General features: G+C 46.9%; 1 protein-coding gene across 1 annotated transcript in view; it reads right to left on the reverse strand.

Annotated features, from left to right (window-relative positions):
* Positions 1–13,400, reverse strand: part of ACIN1 (apoptotic chromatin condensation inducer 1) — a 59,661-nt gene that overhangs the window by 36,017 nt on the left and 10,244 nt on the right. Inside the window, exons 2-5 of the mRNA XM_039365140.1 lie at positions 13,263–13,328; positions 11,067–11,178; positions 7,748–7,836; positions 543–1,796 (exon numbers count right to left, since the gene is read on the reverse strand). Of these exons, the coding sequence (XP_039221074.1) occupies positions 543–1,796; positions 7,748–7,836; positions 11,067–11,178; positions 13,263–13,328 (1,521 nt within the window). The remainder of the gene's footprint in view (positions 1–542; positions 1,797–7,747; positions 7,837–11,066; positions 11,179–13,262; positions 13,329–13,400) is intronic.

Consider the following 13,400-nt stretch of genomic DNA (forward strand, 5'->3'; position numbering starts at 1 on the left):
ATCGTTAGCAAAGACATATGCCGATTTGCTTACACGGGTAGTCCTCGACGTATGATCAAAATCAAGCCCTGAAATTTCTGCTGTCAATCAAAACGTTTGCCAAGGGCATTTCACCCCATTTTACGACCTTTCTTACCACAGTCTAACTACCTGGTTAAGTGAATCCAGTTTCTCCCATGGATTTGGTTTGTCAGAAGATGCAAAAGGGGATCGCAGGAGCCCGGGATGCTGCAACAGTCATAAGTACATGCCAGTTTCCAACATCTGAATTCGGATCCCGTGACTGTAGGGATCCCGCGAGGGTTGTCAAGTGTGGAAACGGATCATAAGCCCCCTTTTTTTTTCCAGCGACTTTGAACAGTCACTAAATGAACTGCGGCAAGCCAAGTACCACCCGTTAATCCAACCTTTTCCCTTTTCCCCTTAATGCAACATCTTCAATGTGATGGACGTTAAGTCGAGGACCACCTGTAAAATTCCCCGACCGGCGTGTGAGGATGCAACCCTCGCCGAGGGCGCGAGGAAAGCCCGAATCCACTCACCTGGCTGCTGCCGCTGCTGCCCCCGCTGCTGGAGCGGGATCTGGACCGGGAGCCCAAACTGCTGCGCCGCTCCGAACCGGAGCGGGACGGAGATCCCAACACTGGCCGCTTCCGAGCAGGTGATTCGGAGGAAGCGGAGCGGGGCCTCCTGGCCCGGGAGCGGGGCGGCGAGCTGCCCGGGGAGCGGGAACGAGAACGGGAGGAGCTGGAAGACGAGGAGGAGGAGGAGCGGGAGCTGCCAGGCCGTACGGGTGCTTGTGGCGGGAGCGCTGAAGGGGACGGCGAGACTCCGAGGCTGGCTCCAGCCGGAGCTTCCTGAGCGGGGGGAGACGGCTGCGAGAGCTGAGGAGGGGCTTCGTCTTCGGCCGGAGCGAGTCCCCCGGGGGCTTCCTTGGTCAAGAGCGGAGGGGGCGGCTCGTCTCCCCGAGGATCCTGTTGGGCCTGTTGGGCGTCAATCAGCTGGGGGGGAGACGGAGAGGCCTGCACCAGCGCCGCGGCGGCAGCAGACGTCTCTTCCTCCAGGCTGCGCAGTGCCCGGGTGGCTGCCCCCTCGAGGGTCTCCTCGCTCTGGGGTTCAGCCTCTTTCTGTAACCCGACCTCTGGGGTCTCACCCTGCTCCATCATCTCCTCCTCCTGCTCCTTCTCCTGGGGCACCTCGGAGAGGCCGGTCGACCTCGGCTCCTTCGGAAGGCCTGGCTCTTCCTCGGCCTCCATTTTTAAGGCTTCAGGTAACTGGGGGGCAGCCTCCTCCCTTGGGGTGGCCGGGAGGGGCTCCTTTTCTTGGGCCTCGGGGGCTTCCCCGGGGGTTAGAGCTGCCGGCTGCTTGTCCCCTGGAAGCGTCGCCTGGGGCTGAGCCGCCTCCTCCTCATCTTCTGACCTCTGCAAGTGGGCGAGGACTGGCATGGCGGCTTCACAGCTCGGGCTGTCTGGCATCTGAGCACGAGCCTCCGTTTGCTGGGCTTGCAGGACGATGGGCAGGGAAGCTTGGAACATGCCCGTCTCTTGGGGAGCCGGCATGCCCGGCTCCTCTGGCCTCATGGGCGTCTGGCCGACCAGCAAAGGAGGCGCATCTTCCTCCTCCTCCTCCTCTTCCTCCTCCTCCTCTTCCTCCTCCTCTTCTTCTTCCTCCTCCTCCTCCTCTTCCTCCTCCTCTTTGACGGGCACCCGCTGGGCAACTCTGCGACTCCGAAGGGAAGGCTCCCGCTCTTCGCTCACCAGGGCATGACTGCCTCCCGCAGTCTTCACCACTCTGGCCTAAAAGGAGAAGGGGAGAATAAAAACACTGAATTGCAGGTGCGTCTCAAGAGGCAACTGGACTTTTTTTTTTTCTCTTTTCTTTGAAGACGTTTCGCTTCTCGTTCCAGAAGCTTCTTCGGCTCCGACTGGATAGTGGGGAGTGGAAGGATTTATGCTCCTTGCAGACAGCTGGTCGTTTGCCTTCTTTTAGAGCAGTGGTTCTCAACCTTTTTAATGCTGCGACCCCCCCCCACCGGTCGTAAGTTGAGGACTACTCAACCGGTCGTAAGTCGAGGACTACTCAACTGGTGCAGCACCGTTTGCAGACTGGGGCTTTCGGTGGGCTCAGCAGGGCAGAGACAGCCTGGACAATTCCTATTGGCTTTTGAAAGCCAACAGAATTAGACTCTATTCAAGAGAGTCTATTCTATTGGCTTTCAAAAGCCAATAGAATAAAAGGGAGGAGCACAGCTAAGGAAAAGGGGGGAAAAAATGGCAGACTGCATTGTTTGGCGACCCCTGTGAAATGGTCGTTCGACCCCAAATGGGGTCCCGACCCACAGGTTGAGAACCACTGTCGTTGAGGCCACCTTGAGGTTTACCTGTGTCCTTGGGGGTCACCTGAGTGGTGCAAATGGATGTGGAGCCTTCTTGGGACTGTGTGGTAGACTGGAGATAAGACGATGTCGTATCCTTCCCCCTCTGTTGAGAGTGGGCTGTTCAATATAGACATCAATTTGGCCTCTTTGACCCCTCTTTCAAAGATAAGTAAGACCATCTGTGTCAAAACTGAACAGCCCTCTCTCAGTAGGGGGGGGGGGGAAGGATACGACACTGTCCATCTCCAGTCTACCACACAGTCCTTCCAGCAGTTAGTTCCAAGAAGGCCCTACACCCATTTGCAGCACTCCGTTGACCCTGTAAGACACAGACAAACCTCCCAGTGGCCTCGACGACTCTCCCAAAAAAAGGCAAATGACCAGCTGTCTGCAAGGAGTATAAATCCTTCCGTTCCAGATCACTCGGCCAGAGCCGAGGAAGCTTCTGAGATGAGAAGCGAAACGTCTTCAAAGGAAAAATAAGACAGTCCAGTTGGATTAGATGACCTCCAAGGTCCCTTCCAACTATTATTATTATTATTATTATTATTATTATTATTATTATTATTATTATTAACATGTCACGTGACATTGTGAGTTTGACACCCTTGTTCTAGTTCAACTGCTAATACAGAAGATATGCTGCAAGGTATTGAATTCTCAGATGTATTAGTAACCCAATAGTTAGAAGTTCTCTGGAGAAGAACAGCCTCCTGAAAAAAATATCACCTTTCAGACAACTATTACCTGGAAGACGGAGAATCTCCACGGACATTTTATTGCAGGGGGTCCCCAACCCCTGGGCTGCAGCCCAGTACTGGCTCGTGAATGGTTTGCAACTGGGCCGCAGAAGGGGCGGGTGCCCCCCCATTTGGGTGAGCAGTGGGTGAGACAGGTGAGCGTGCTCCATCTGTGTGAGCGGCGGGCACCCAGACCCGCCGCTCACAAAAATGTATCTGCTTGCGCCCGGTTGCTTGGCCGCTTGAGCAGGACGCTTCGCCTCTCCTTCCCCCGCCGGTCCGCAAAGCCGGAAAAGTTGGGGAACTGTACTTTATTTGGCTAAGTGTAGTTAGACACCCAAGGAATTTGTCTGGGGTGAAGAAGCTCTCAAATGTACACACAAAACAGCAGAGTAACAATAACCATAATAACGGTACCAATAAATAGGGGTAGCAGAGAAGATGAGAAAGATAATAATAATAATAATAATAATAATAATAATGGCTAAGAGCAGGAAAATTGAAGAAAGAGACCGAGGGACTAATTCTGGCTGCACAAGACCAAGCCTTAAGGTAATAATAATAATAATAATAATAATAATAATAATAATAATAATAATAATAATAATAATAGAACACCATTGGCATTGACAAATTTGCTATTAGTCAATTGCAAAAGGCGGCCTTATTAGGAACTGCTTCCATCCTGCGACGATACCTGTAATACCATCAAACATCCACATCTGCCTATCCCAGGTCCTGGGTAAGGACTCGATAGGTAGACAAAATGCCAAATCCAGTCTGAACATCTGGCTGACTGTGCGATGATCGATAATAATAGAAGAAGAAGAAGAAGAAGGAAAAATGGCTTTGGAAGAATATCTGAAGAACAATGATGAAGATGCACTGAAATTAGTGTATCAGGAAGGCTTACTGACTACTGGAGAGACCAAACTGGCCTACAAGAAAGACCAAATGAAGAACAGAATAGAGGCATGGGAAGACAAAGCACTACATGGCCAATACATTAAAAAAATAGCTGGGAAAGCAGATAATAACAAGACCTGGCAATGGCTAAGAGCAGGAAAATTGAAGAAAGAGACCGAGGGACTAATTCTGGCTGCACAAGACCAAGCCTTAAGGACAAATGCATATAAAGTCAAAATTGAGAAGACAGCAACAGACAGTAAGTGCCGCCTATGCAAAGAAGCTGAAGAAACAGTGGACCACTTGGTAAGCTGTTGCAAGAAGATTGCACAGACTGACTACAAGCAGCGGCATGACAAAGTAGCAACAATGGTGCATTGGAAGATCTGCAAAAAATATCATTTGCCTGTAAGCAAAAACTGGTGGGATCATAAAATAGAGAAAGTCATAGAAAATGATAAAATTAAACTGCTCTGGGACTTCAGAATGCAAACAGACAAGCACCTGCAACATAACACCCCAGACTTAACAATTGTCGATAAGAAAGGCAAAAAAGTCTGGATAGTGGACGTGGCAGTGCCTGGAGACAGCAGAATAGAAGAGAAAGAACTGGAGAAGATAACAAAATACAAAGACCTACAAATAGAAATAGAAAGACTGTGGCAAAAGCAAGCAAGGGTAGTACCAATAGTCATAGGCTCCTTGGGTGCAATCCCAAAACAACTGGAGAACCACTTGAACCCCATTGGCATTGACAAATTCGCTATTAGTCAATTGCAAAAGGCGGCCTTACTAGGAACTGCTTCCATCCTGCGACGATATCTGTAATACCATCAAACATCCACATCTGCCTATCCCAGGTCCTGGGTAAGGACTCGATAGGTAGACAAAATGCCAAATCCAGTCTGAACATCTGGCTGACTGTGCAATGATCGATAATAATAATAATAATATAGCCATACAAGATGGGTAAATATACTCCAACGTAAGGCAGTACTATGGGAATTAGGGGTTCAGCAAAGTGAGGGCACAAGGAGGAAATAAACGTCCCTGTGTCTAGTTGTTTTGGCACACACAATGCCCTGTAGCGGTGTGCCAAAACAACTAGAGGAGTTGAAACAGTTTATGTCCTGGATGAGAGGGGTCTGTAGATAATTTCCCAGCCCTCCTTCTGACCCATGCAATGTACAGGTCCTCAATGGAAGGCAGCTGGCTGCAACTGGTTTTTTCTGCAGTCCTAACTATCCATTGGAGTCTGTACAGGTCCTGTTTGGTTGCTGTGCCATATCAGACACTTATAGAGGTATAAATCAGGGGTAGGCAACCTTGGCTCTTTTATGACTCGTGGACTTCAACTCCCAGAATTCCTGAGCCAGCCTGGCTCAGCTTGGAAACCTCTCCCTTTTTCCCTCAGCGTGGCTGGCTCAGGAATTCTGGGAGTTGAAGTCCACGAGTCATAAAAGAGCCAAGGTGGCCTACCCCTGGTATAAATCAATCACAACAGAGCTGGAAGGGACCTTGGAGGTCCTCTAGTCCAGGTCCCTGCTCAAGCAGGAGACTCTATGCCATTTCAGATAAGTGGCTGTCCAGTCTCTTCTTAAAAACCTCCAGTGATGGAGCTACCACAACTTCTAGTGGCAAGCGGTTCCACTGGTTCATTGTCCTCACTGTCAGGAAGTTTCTCCTTAATTCCAGGTTGCTTCTCTCTTTGGTCAGTTTCCGACCGTTGTTTCTTGCCCTGCCCTCAGGTGCTGTGGAGAATAGCTTGACCCCTTCTTCTTTGGGGCACCTCCTCAAATACTGGAAGACTGCAATCATGTCACCCCTACACCGGCCATACCCAAATCCTGCAGCTGTCCTTCCTATGTTTTAGTTTCCAGGCTTTTAATCCTCTTAGTTGCTCTTCTCTGCGCTTTTTCCCAAGTCTCAACATCTTTTTTTTTTTTTTTTGTAATGTGACCAAAACTGGATGAGCCAAGGTGGCGCAGCAGTTAGAGTGCAGTACTGCAGGCCACTTTAGCTGACTGTGTTCAGCAGGTCAGCGGTTCAAATTTCACCGGCTCAAGGTTGACTCAGCCTTCCATCCTTCCGGGGTAGGTAAAATGAGGACCCAGATTGTTGGGGGCAATGTAAATATATATACACACATTGCTTACTGGTGTACACCGCTTAGAGAGTGCTTGCACTTAAAGCGGTATATAAGTCTCATAAATAAATAAATACATGCAGGATTCCAGAGGTGGCCTTTACTGAGGTTTTATAAAGCGGCACTAACACTTCACGTGATTTTCATTCCAGGCCTGTGTTCGGAATCAAAATCACGTGACAGACTCAATACTTCCCCGGCAGAATGACAGATCAGGATCCATCGAAGTGATCCTTCATGGCGCTTCTTTTAGCAGCCAATGATCCCCCCCCCCCCCAGCCTGAAGCACAAAACATCCAGCAACCAACACCCACCTCCCCACCAAATAATGTATTATCAGCTATTTTCAAAGAGGAATTAAAGCAGTGGTTCTCAACCTGTGGATCGGGATCCCATTTGGGGTCGAACGACCATTTCACGGGGGTCGCCAAACAAGGCTGTCCGCCATTTTTCCCCCCCTTTTCTTTGGCCACGCCCCTGGCACCCGGTGATGTATTAGTGGTTGGGGATCACCACAACATGGGGAATTGTATTATGGGGTCGCGGCATTAGAAAGGTTGAGAACCGCTGAATTAAAGACAAGCGCTGCTTTAAGCCCCCCCTTTTGGCTGTAAAAACACAAAAGAATAATGATAATAATAACAATAATATTATTATCATTATTCTTTTGTGTTTTTACAGCCAAAAGGGGGAGCTTAAAGCAGCGTTTGGATTAAGATATGGTGGAATATCCAAAGAATTTTTAGAAGGGTAAAATTTACCCCACAATTGTTTTTGTTAGGTATTGTTTCTGATTGTGATACTAAAGAGACTATATTGATGTTAAATTTAATTACAGCGGCAAGGTTGTTAGTAGGGCAATGTTGGAAGAAGGAATCTTTGCCTACCTTGCAAGAGTGGTTTTTTTAAAGTTTCTTATTTGGCGGAAATGGCAAAGATTTCGGCTTTCTTAAAACACCAACCGCAAGAGAAGTATTTTTGGGTATGGAAAAAATGGATAGACTTTATACAACATAAGTTGGACATAAAAAAATATTATTTAGCTTTTCACAACTTATATTTAAAATTTAAGATATTTTATAGATTTTATAGACTTTCCTTTTCTTTTTTCTTTTTTCTCTTCCTTCTTTTTTCTTTTTCCTTTCTTCCTATTTTTTTTGTATTTTCTTGTATTTTTGTCTTTATATATATATATTATTGTTAACTATTTCATAAATTGGTTTAATTAATGTATTTAGACTTGTTAATGGTTTATATCTGTTTTAAGATTTTTTGAAAAATTTTAATTAAGCCTGTATTCAGCTCTGGGAAGGTCGGGGGAGGGTATGGGGGGGCTTGGGGGGGGCTTGGGGAAGGGAACTGTATTGTTAAAAATTTTCAATAGAAAAAAATATAATAATAATAACAATAATAATGAGGAGAAACTGCTCAACTGCCTCCAGTAAACATTTATTCCAAAATGGGGAGGCAGGGGGCTTACCTGTCCCTGCTGATCACCTCCCCCATCATCCCCTCCCACCTCCTCTTCAGAGGCACATGGCTGGCCCCTCCCCACCCACCTGTTCTCCTGCCATTTACCTGCCTGACCCGAGAGAGATGCCCTTCCGGTTTGCGGGATTCCTCTTCTTCCTCTTCTTCCCTCTTGCGCGAGATGACGCACGTTTTGCCTGGCAAAGGAACAGGAACGTCAGTTTATGATTGGTTGATGAAATTCACTGGCCACCCGCCTTATCCTTGTGACTTGCCCTCATAAAATACATCTGTGCCCTTTTCCCCCCCCCTCAGTTCCGTTGTAACTCTGAATGATCCCTAAATGTACTGTTGTAAGCCAAGGACTGTGTGTACTTTTACAGGGAGTTCCCGGACTTACGCCCGGAACGGAGCCCAAAATTCCCATCGCTAAGGGAGGCCTTTGTTTTTATTTTATTTTATTTTTTATTTTTCCAAACTCTCCCCCATACACATACCGTGATATTTATCACATACGTTCTTTTTACGTTCATAGATAAGATACCTTTAATAAAATGAAATAAATACTGACAGGGGCAAGGTGGTTAATAGGGCAATATTGGAAGGAGGAAGCTTTGCCTACTTTGCAGGAATGGTTTTTTTAAAGTTTCTTATTTAGCCGAAAATGGCAAAAATTTCGGCTTTTTGGAAAGATCAATCGCCAGAGAAGTATCTCTCGGTGTGGAAAAGATGGATAAATTTTATACAATATAAGTATGATATAAGAAAATACCATTTAGCTTTTGAATAATTTATATTTAAAGTTTAAGATACTATTTAGAAGTTGTAGAATAGTTTTGTTTTTGTTTTTTTATAATTTTTTTATTTTTTTCTTTTCTTCTTTTTCTCTTTCTGTTTTTTATATATAATGGAGTTAAAGTATTTAATAATTTGTTTACTGAATGTAATTATACTTGTTTGAGGTTTATTTGGGTTTAAAAGTTTTTTCTTATAAGTTATAGTTAACCCTGTATTCAGCTCTGGGAAGAATGGGGGAGGGTTTTGGGGTGGGTTGGGAGGGATTGGGGAAGGGGTTTTTATTGTAAAATTGTAAAAATTTATAATAATAAAAAAAATGAAATAAATACATACACAGGACTTTTGGTGTTGCTCGCCCATTTCCCCTTTCACTGTATCCACACTCCTTCTTCTCTACCTTCTTTCTTCCTTTCTTCTCTTCCCTACTTCCCTCTTCTTCCTCTCCTCTTCTCTTTCCTTCACCACTCTCCTACCCTTTCCCCCCACTTCTCCTCTTCTCCTCCAACCTTCCTACTTCCTTCTCCCCTCCTTTACTCTTTTCTCTCAACGGCAGTTAATCCCTCCCTGCAGAAGGTAGGCGAGTAAACTGGTTGTTAAGCGAATCTGCCTTCCCCCACAAATAAGTATGAGGCAGGTAACATCTGTAGACCTTTTGATTATTTTAAAAAATTTTAAGGTACTCTATAATCTCTATGGCTGGGTACAGGAATAGGAAATTAGATTCGGCTGCAGGTAGTCCTCAACTTACAACCATCCTTTTAGTGACTGATGGAAGTTACAATGGCACCCCAAAAAATGACTTAGGACCTGTTTTCACAATTACGACCGTTGCAGGATCCCCACGGTCAGATGATCAACATTCAGGGGCTTGTTCACCTGGCATATATTTATGACAGTTGCACTGTCCCGGGGTCATGGGATCACCATTTGTGATCTTCCCAGCTGGTTTCTGATCAATCCCCCCCCCAACCAGATTCACTTAACAACCACATGATTGACTTAACTGCAGTTATTCTCAAAAGAGCAAAAAAAAAAGTCTCTCTCTCTCTCTCTCTGGTGGGGAGAAAGGAGGAAACAAAGTGTGTTGGATATGTTCGCCACCTTGGGTTGTTTGAAATAATAATAATAATAAAGGTGGGATTCGAATCATTCAATTAATCAATCAATCAATAGAATATAATGTCAGTTTGTTGCGAGGCAATTTCCATGCTTGGCTACCAGAGAGATTTCTTGTTGATCAGAGAGAGCAGGGGTCTTCAAACTTGGCCCTTTGATGACTGGTGGACTTCAACTCCCAGAATTCCTGAGCCAGCCATGCTGAGGGGAAAGGGAGAGGTTTCCAAGCTGAGCCATGCTGGCTCAGGAATTCTGGGCGTTGAAGTCCACGAGTCATGAGGGGGCCAAGTTTGAAGTCCACAAGTCATCAAAGGGCCAAGTTTGAAGAGCCCTGCTTGTGGACTTCAACTCCCAGAATTCCTCAGCCAGGCATGCTGGCTGAGGAATTCTGGGAGCTGAAGTCTACAAATCATCCAAGGGCTAAGTTTGAAGAGCCCTGCTTGTGGACTTAGAAGGAAGCTTGAAACAGAAAAAGCATGATAATAAGATAACTTTTATTGTCATTTTATTTTTATTTTATTTTTTGCTGTGGGCACACTGGCACAGATTAAAAATGAAACTCTGTGGCCTGTTCTCAAAAGTGTGCCCATACGTAACACACACGTAAACGTGCTCTATACCAGTGGTTCTTAACCTGGGCGATATCGCCCCCCAGGGGGCGATTTCGTTTTTCAGGGGGGCGATGGAATGAAAAGGGGCGACGCGGGGGCGAAGAACAAAAAGGGGGCGATATGGGGGCAATGGAGCGAGACGTTTTGGGGACACTTTTGAGACTTTTTCGTACAGTGAATCGCTGTCTATCTGTCGTACAAAAACATCACTATTAGTGGACTGAATTGTGTTTTCAAATGTTCCTCCAGCTAGCTTCAGTGCAGAACGCGTACCTATGTGAATACGCATCGCTTATCTTCACGCGCATTGCGGTTTGTTCTTATGCCCTTTTTATATTCCTTTTTGCGTCTTAAATTTCAGTTGTAATTCAATCATTAAACGTTCCTGTTTTTCTTTTCGGGCATTTCACTTCCTTGCCATTGAATTTTGTTTTCAGTGGTCATTACCTTTAAGTGTCTTGAATAAATAAGACAATAATGAAATACATTATTTCATTTTAATAAAGTGACGGGTGGCACCAAAATTTTCCCACACAGTTGAGATAAGGGGAAAAAGACTGGAAATAAATTATTGGCACCGATATGGCCAGATGACAATTTTAAAGAAAACAAAAAAAAAAGTGTTTGCATCAATTGAAGAATTATTTCTTATGTGTGATGGGGGGGGGGGGCGATGACAACTTCCTCATTGGCTCAAGGAGGCGATTCGTTCAAAAAAAGTTAAGAACCACTGCTCTACACGACACAGGTGTAGACCTCCAGCCTTACCTATAAATACATATCAATATTAATCCCTGCGAGATGCAATTTGGTTCAAACACAAGCTGCTGTCCCTCCTCTCCCCCTGTGAATTATGGGAAAGAGGAGGAGGGGAGGGGAGGATGTCGCACAACGTCACTTACTTTCCAGGTCAGCTGCCTCCCGAGCTTCCCGTTCCAGACGCTGCCTCAACAGCTCCTGCTGTTTCTCCAGGTATTGCTTGATGATGCTGTTCTGGCTCATCTCCTCCCCGATCTGGTGGGAAAACAGGCTTCAGAGGAGCAAAACACCCCTGCCTGAACACCCAGCCCGTACGAAGCCGGCACATCTTATACCAGTGGTTCTCAACCTTTTTAATGCCGCGACCCCCCAACCGGTCGTAAGTCGAGGACTACTCAACCGGTCGTAAGTCGAGGACTACTCGACTGGTGCAGCACCGTTTGCAGAATGGGACTTTTGGCAGGCTCAGCAGGGCAGAGGCAGCCTGGACAATTCCTATTGGCTTTGGAAAGCCAATAGAATTAGAGTCTATTCAAGAGAGTCTCTTCTATTGGCTTTCGAAAGCCAATAGAATAAAAGGGAGGAGCACAGCTAAGGAAAAGGGGGGAAAATGGCGGACTGCGTTGTTTGGCGACCCCCATGAAATGGTCGTTCGACCCCAAATGGGGTCCCGACCCACAGGTTGAGAACCACTGTCTTATAAAGTGCCGACAAGAGAAAAAATGTTTTGAACTGAATTTGCAGCACCGGAGTCCTCGGGGCTCTTTGGGCTGGATGGGTTTTCCTTGCAGACGTTTCGCGACCCAACTAGGTGACATCGTCAGGGCTGGAAGGGAGTGGGGCTTGTGGAGAGGAGGAGGAGGAGGAAGGGGAGGAGGGGGAGGAACAGGCAGAGGAGGAGGAGGATTGTGGGGCCCTTGATGGTTTCTGAGCTGGGTGGTTTTCTTGCAGACGTTTCCTGACCCAACTAGGCAACATCATCAGTGCTAGAAGGGAGTGGGGTTTGTGGAGAGAGGAGGAGGAGGAGGAGGAGGAGGAGGAGGAGGTGGCTGTGAAGTCCTTGGTGCTCTCTGAGCTTGCTGGTTTCCTTACAGACATTTCATGGCCCAACTAGGTGATATCATCAGTGCTGGAAGGAGTGAGGTTGGAGGAGGAGGAGGAGGAGGAGGAAGAGGAGGAAGAAAACTGTGGGGTCCTTGGTGCTCTCTGAGCTTGTTTTCTTGCAGACATTTCATGACCCAACTAGGGAATATCATCAGTGCTAGAAGGGAGCGTGGGGGGGGGGGAGGAGGAGGAATAGGCTGAGGAGAAGGACGATTTTGGGGTCCCTGGTGCTTGCTGAGTTTGGCTGTTTTCTTACAGACATTTCATGACCCAACTAAATAACACCATCAGCGCTAGAGGTAGTGGGATTTGCTCTCTTTTTATACACAAGTCGGAGTTGTGGGGAGTGTTCTTGGATGGCTGCTTGATCGGACTGCTTGCTGGTAGCTTGTCTGTAGTCCCTTTGTAGTCCCTTGATTGGGGTATTGTTTACTTCTTGATTGTTGATCTAGGGCAATGGTTCTCAACCTGCGGGACCCCATTTGGGGTCGAACGACCATTTCACGAGGATCGCCAAACAACGCAGTCTGCCATTTCCCCCCCCCCTTTTCCTTAGCTGTGCTACTCCCTTTGATTCTATTGGCTTTTGAAAGCCAATAGAAGAGACTCTCTTAAATAGAGTCTAATTCTATTGGCTTTCAAAAGCCAATAGGAATTGTCCAGGCTGTCTCTGCCCTGCTGAGCCCACCAAAAGTCCCAGTCTGCAAACGGTGCTGTACCAGTTGAGTAGTCCTCGACTTACGACCGGTTGAGTAGTCCTCGACTTACGACTGGTTGGGGGTCGCGGCATTAAAAAGGTTGAGAACCACTGCCTTAGAGCTTATTTTCTGGTTAGGGCTTATATTCAGGGAAATACAGTACTAAATGTGTCCATCTGGTTCAGGGCTAGGCAACCTTGGCTCTTTTATGACTCGTGGACTTCAACTCCCAGAATTCCTGAGCCAGCCTGGCTCAGCTTGGAAACCTCTCCCTTTCCCCTCAGCGTGGCTGGCTCAGGAATTCTGGGAGTTGAAGTCCACCAGTCATAAAAGAGCCAAGGTGGCCCACCCCTGGTCTGGCTGATGATCTTCTTAACTTAGCTTATTTTTGAGGTGGGGCTTACATTACGAGCATCCTGAAAAATCATAGTAGGGATTATGTTCCGTTTGGGTCTTATTTTGGGAGGAAACACGGCAGTCCCAGAAGACTTTCACTGCAGCTCAACCGGAGACCAAGGGGAGGCTGGCAGGTCTTACCTGGGAATTGGGCTGGAAGGTGGTGTGTGGGGTTGAATGCTTCTGGAGGTTTTCAAGCATCAGGGCCTGCAATGAAACAGGAGACGAAATGAGAGGCCGTCGCTAGACGCCCTCAGCAGGTCCCAGTTCCGAACTCAT

Source organism: Crotalus tigris, unplaced genomic scaffold (assembly GCF_016545835.1).
Source record: "Crotalus tigris isolate CLP2741 ecotype Arizona unplaced genomic scaffold, ASM1654583v1 scf7180000019964.508439, whole genome shotgun sequence".
NCBI lineage: Eukaryota > Metazoa > Chordata > Lepidosauria > Squamata > Viperidae > Crotalus > Crotalus tigris.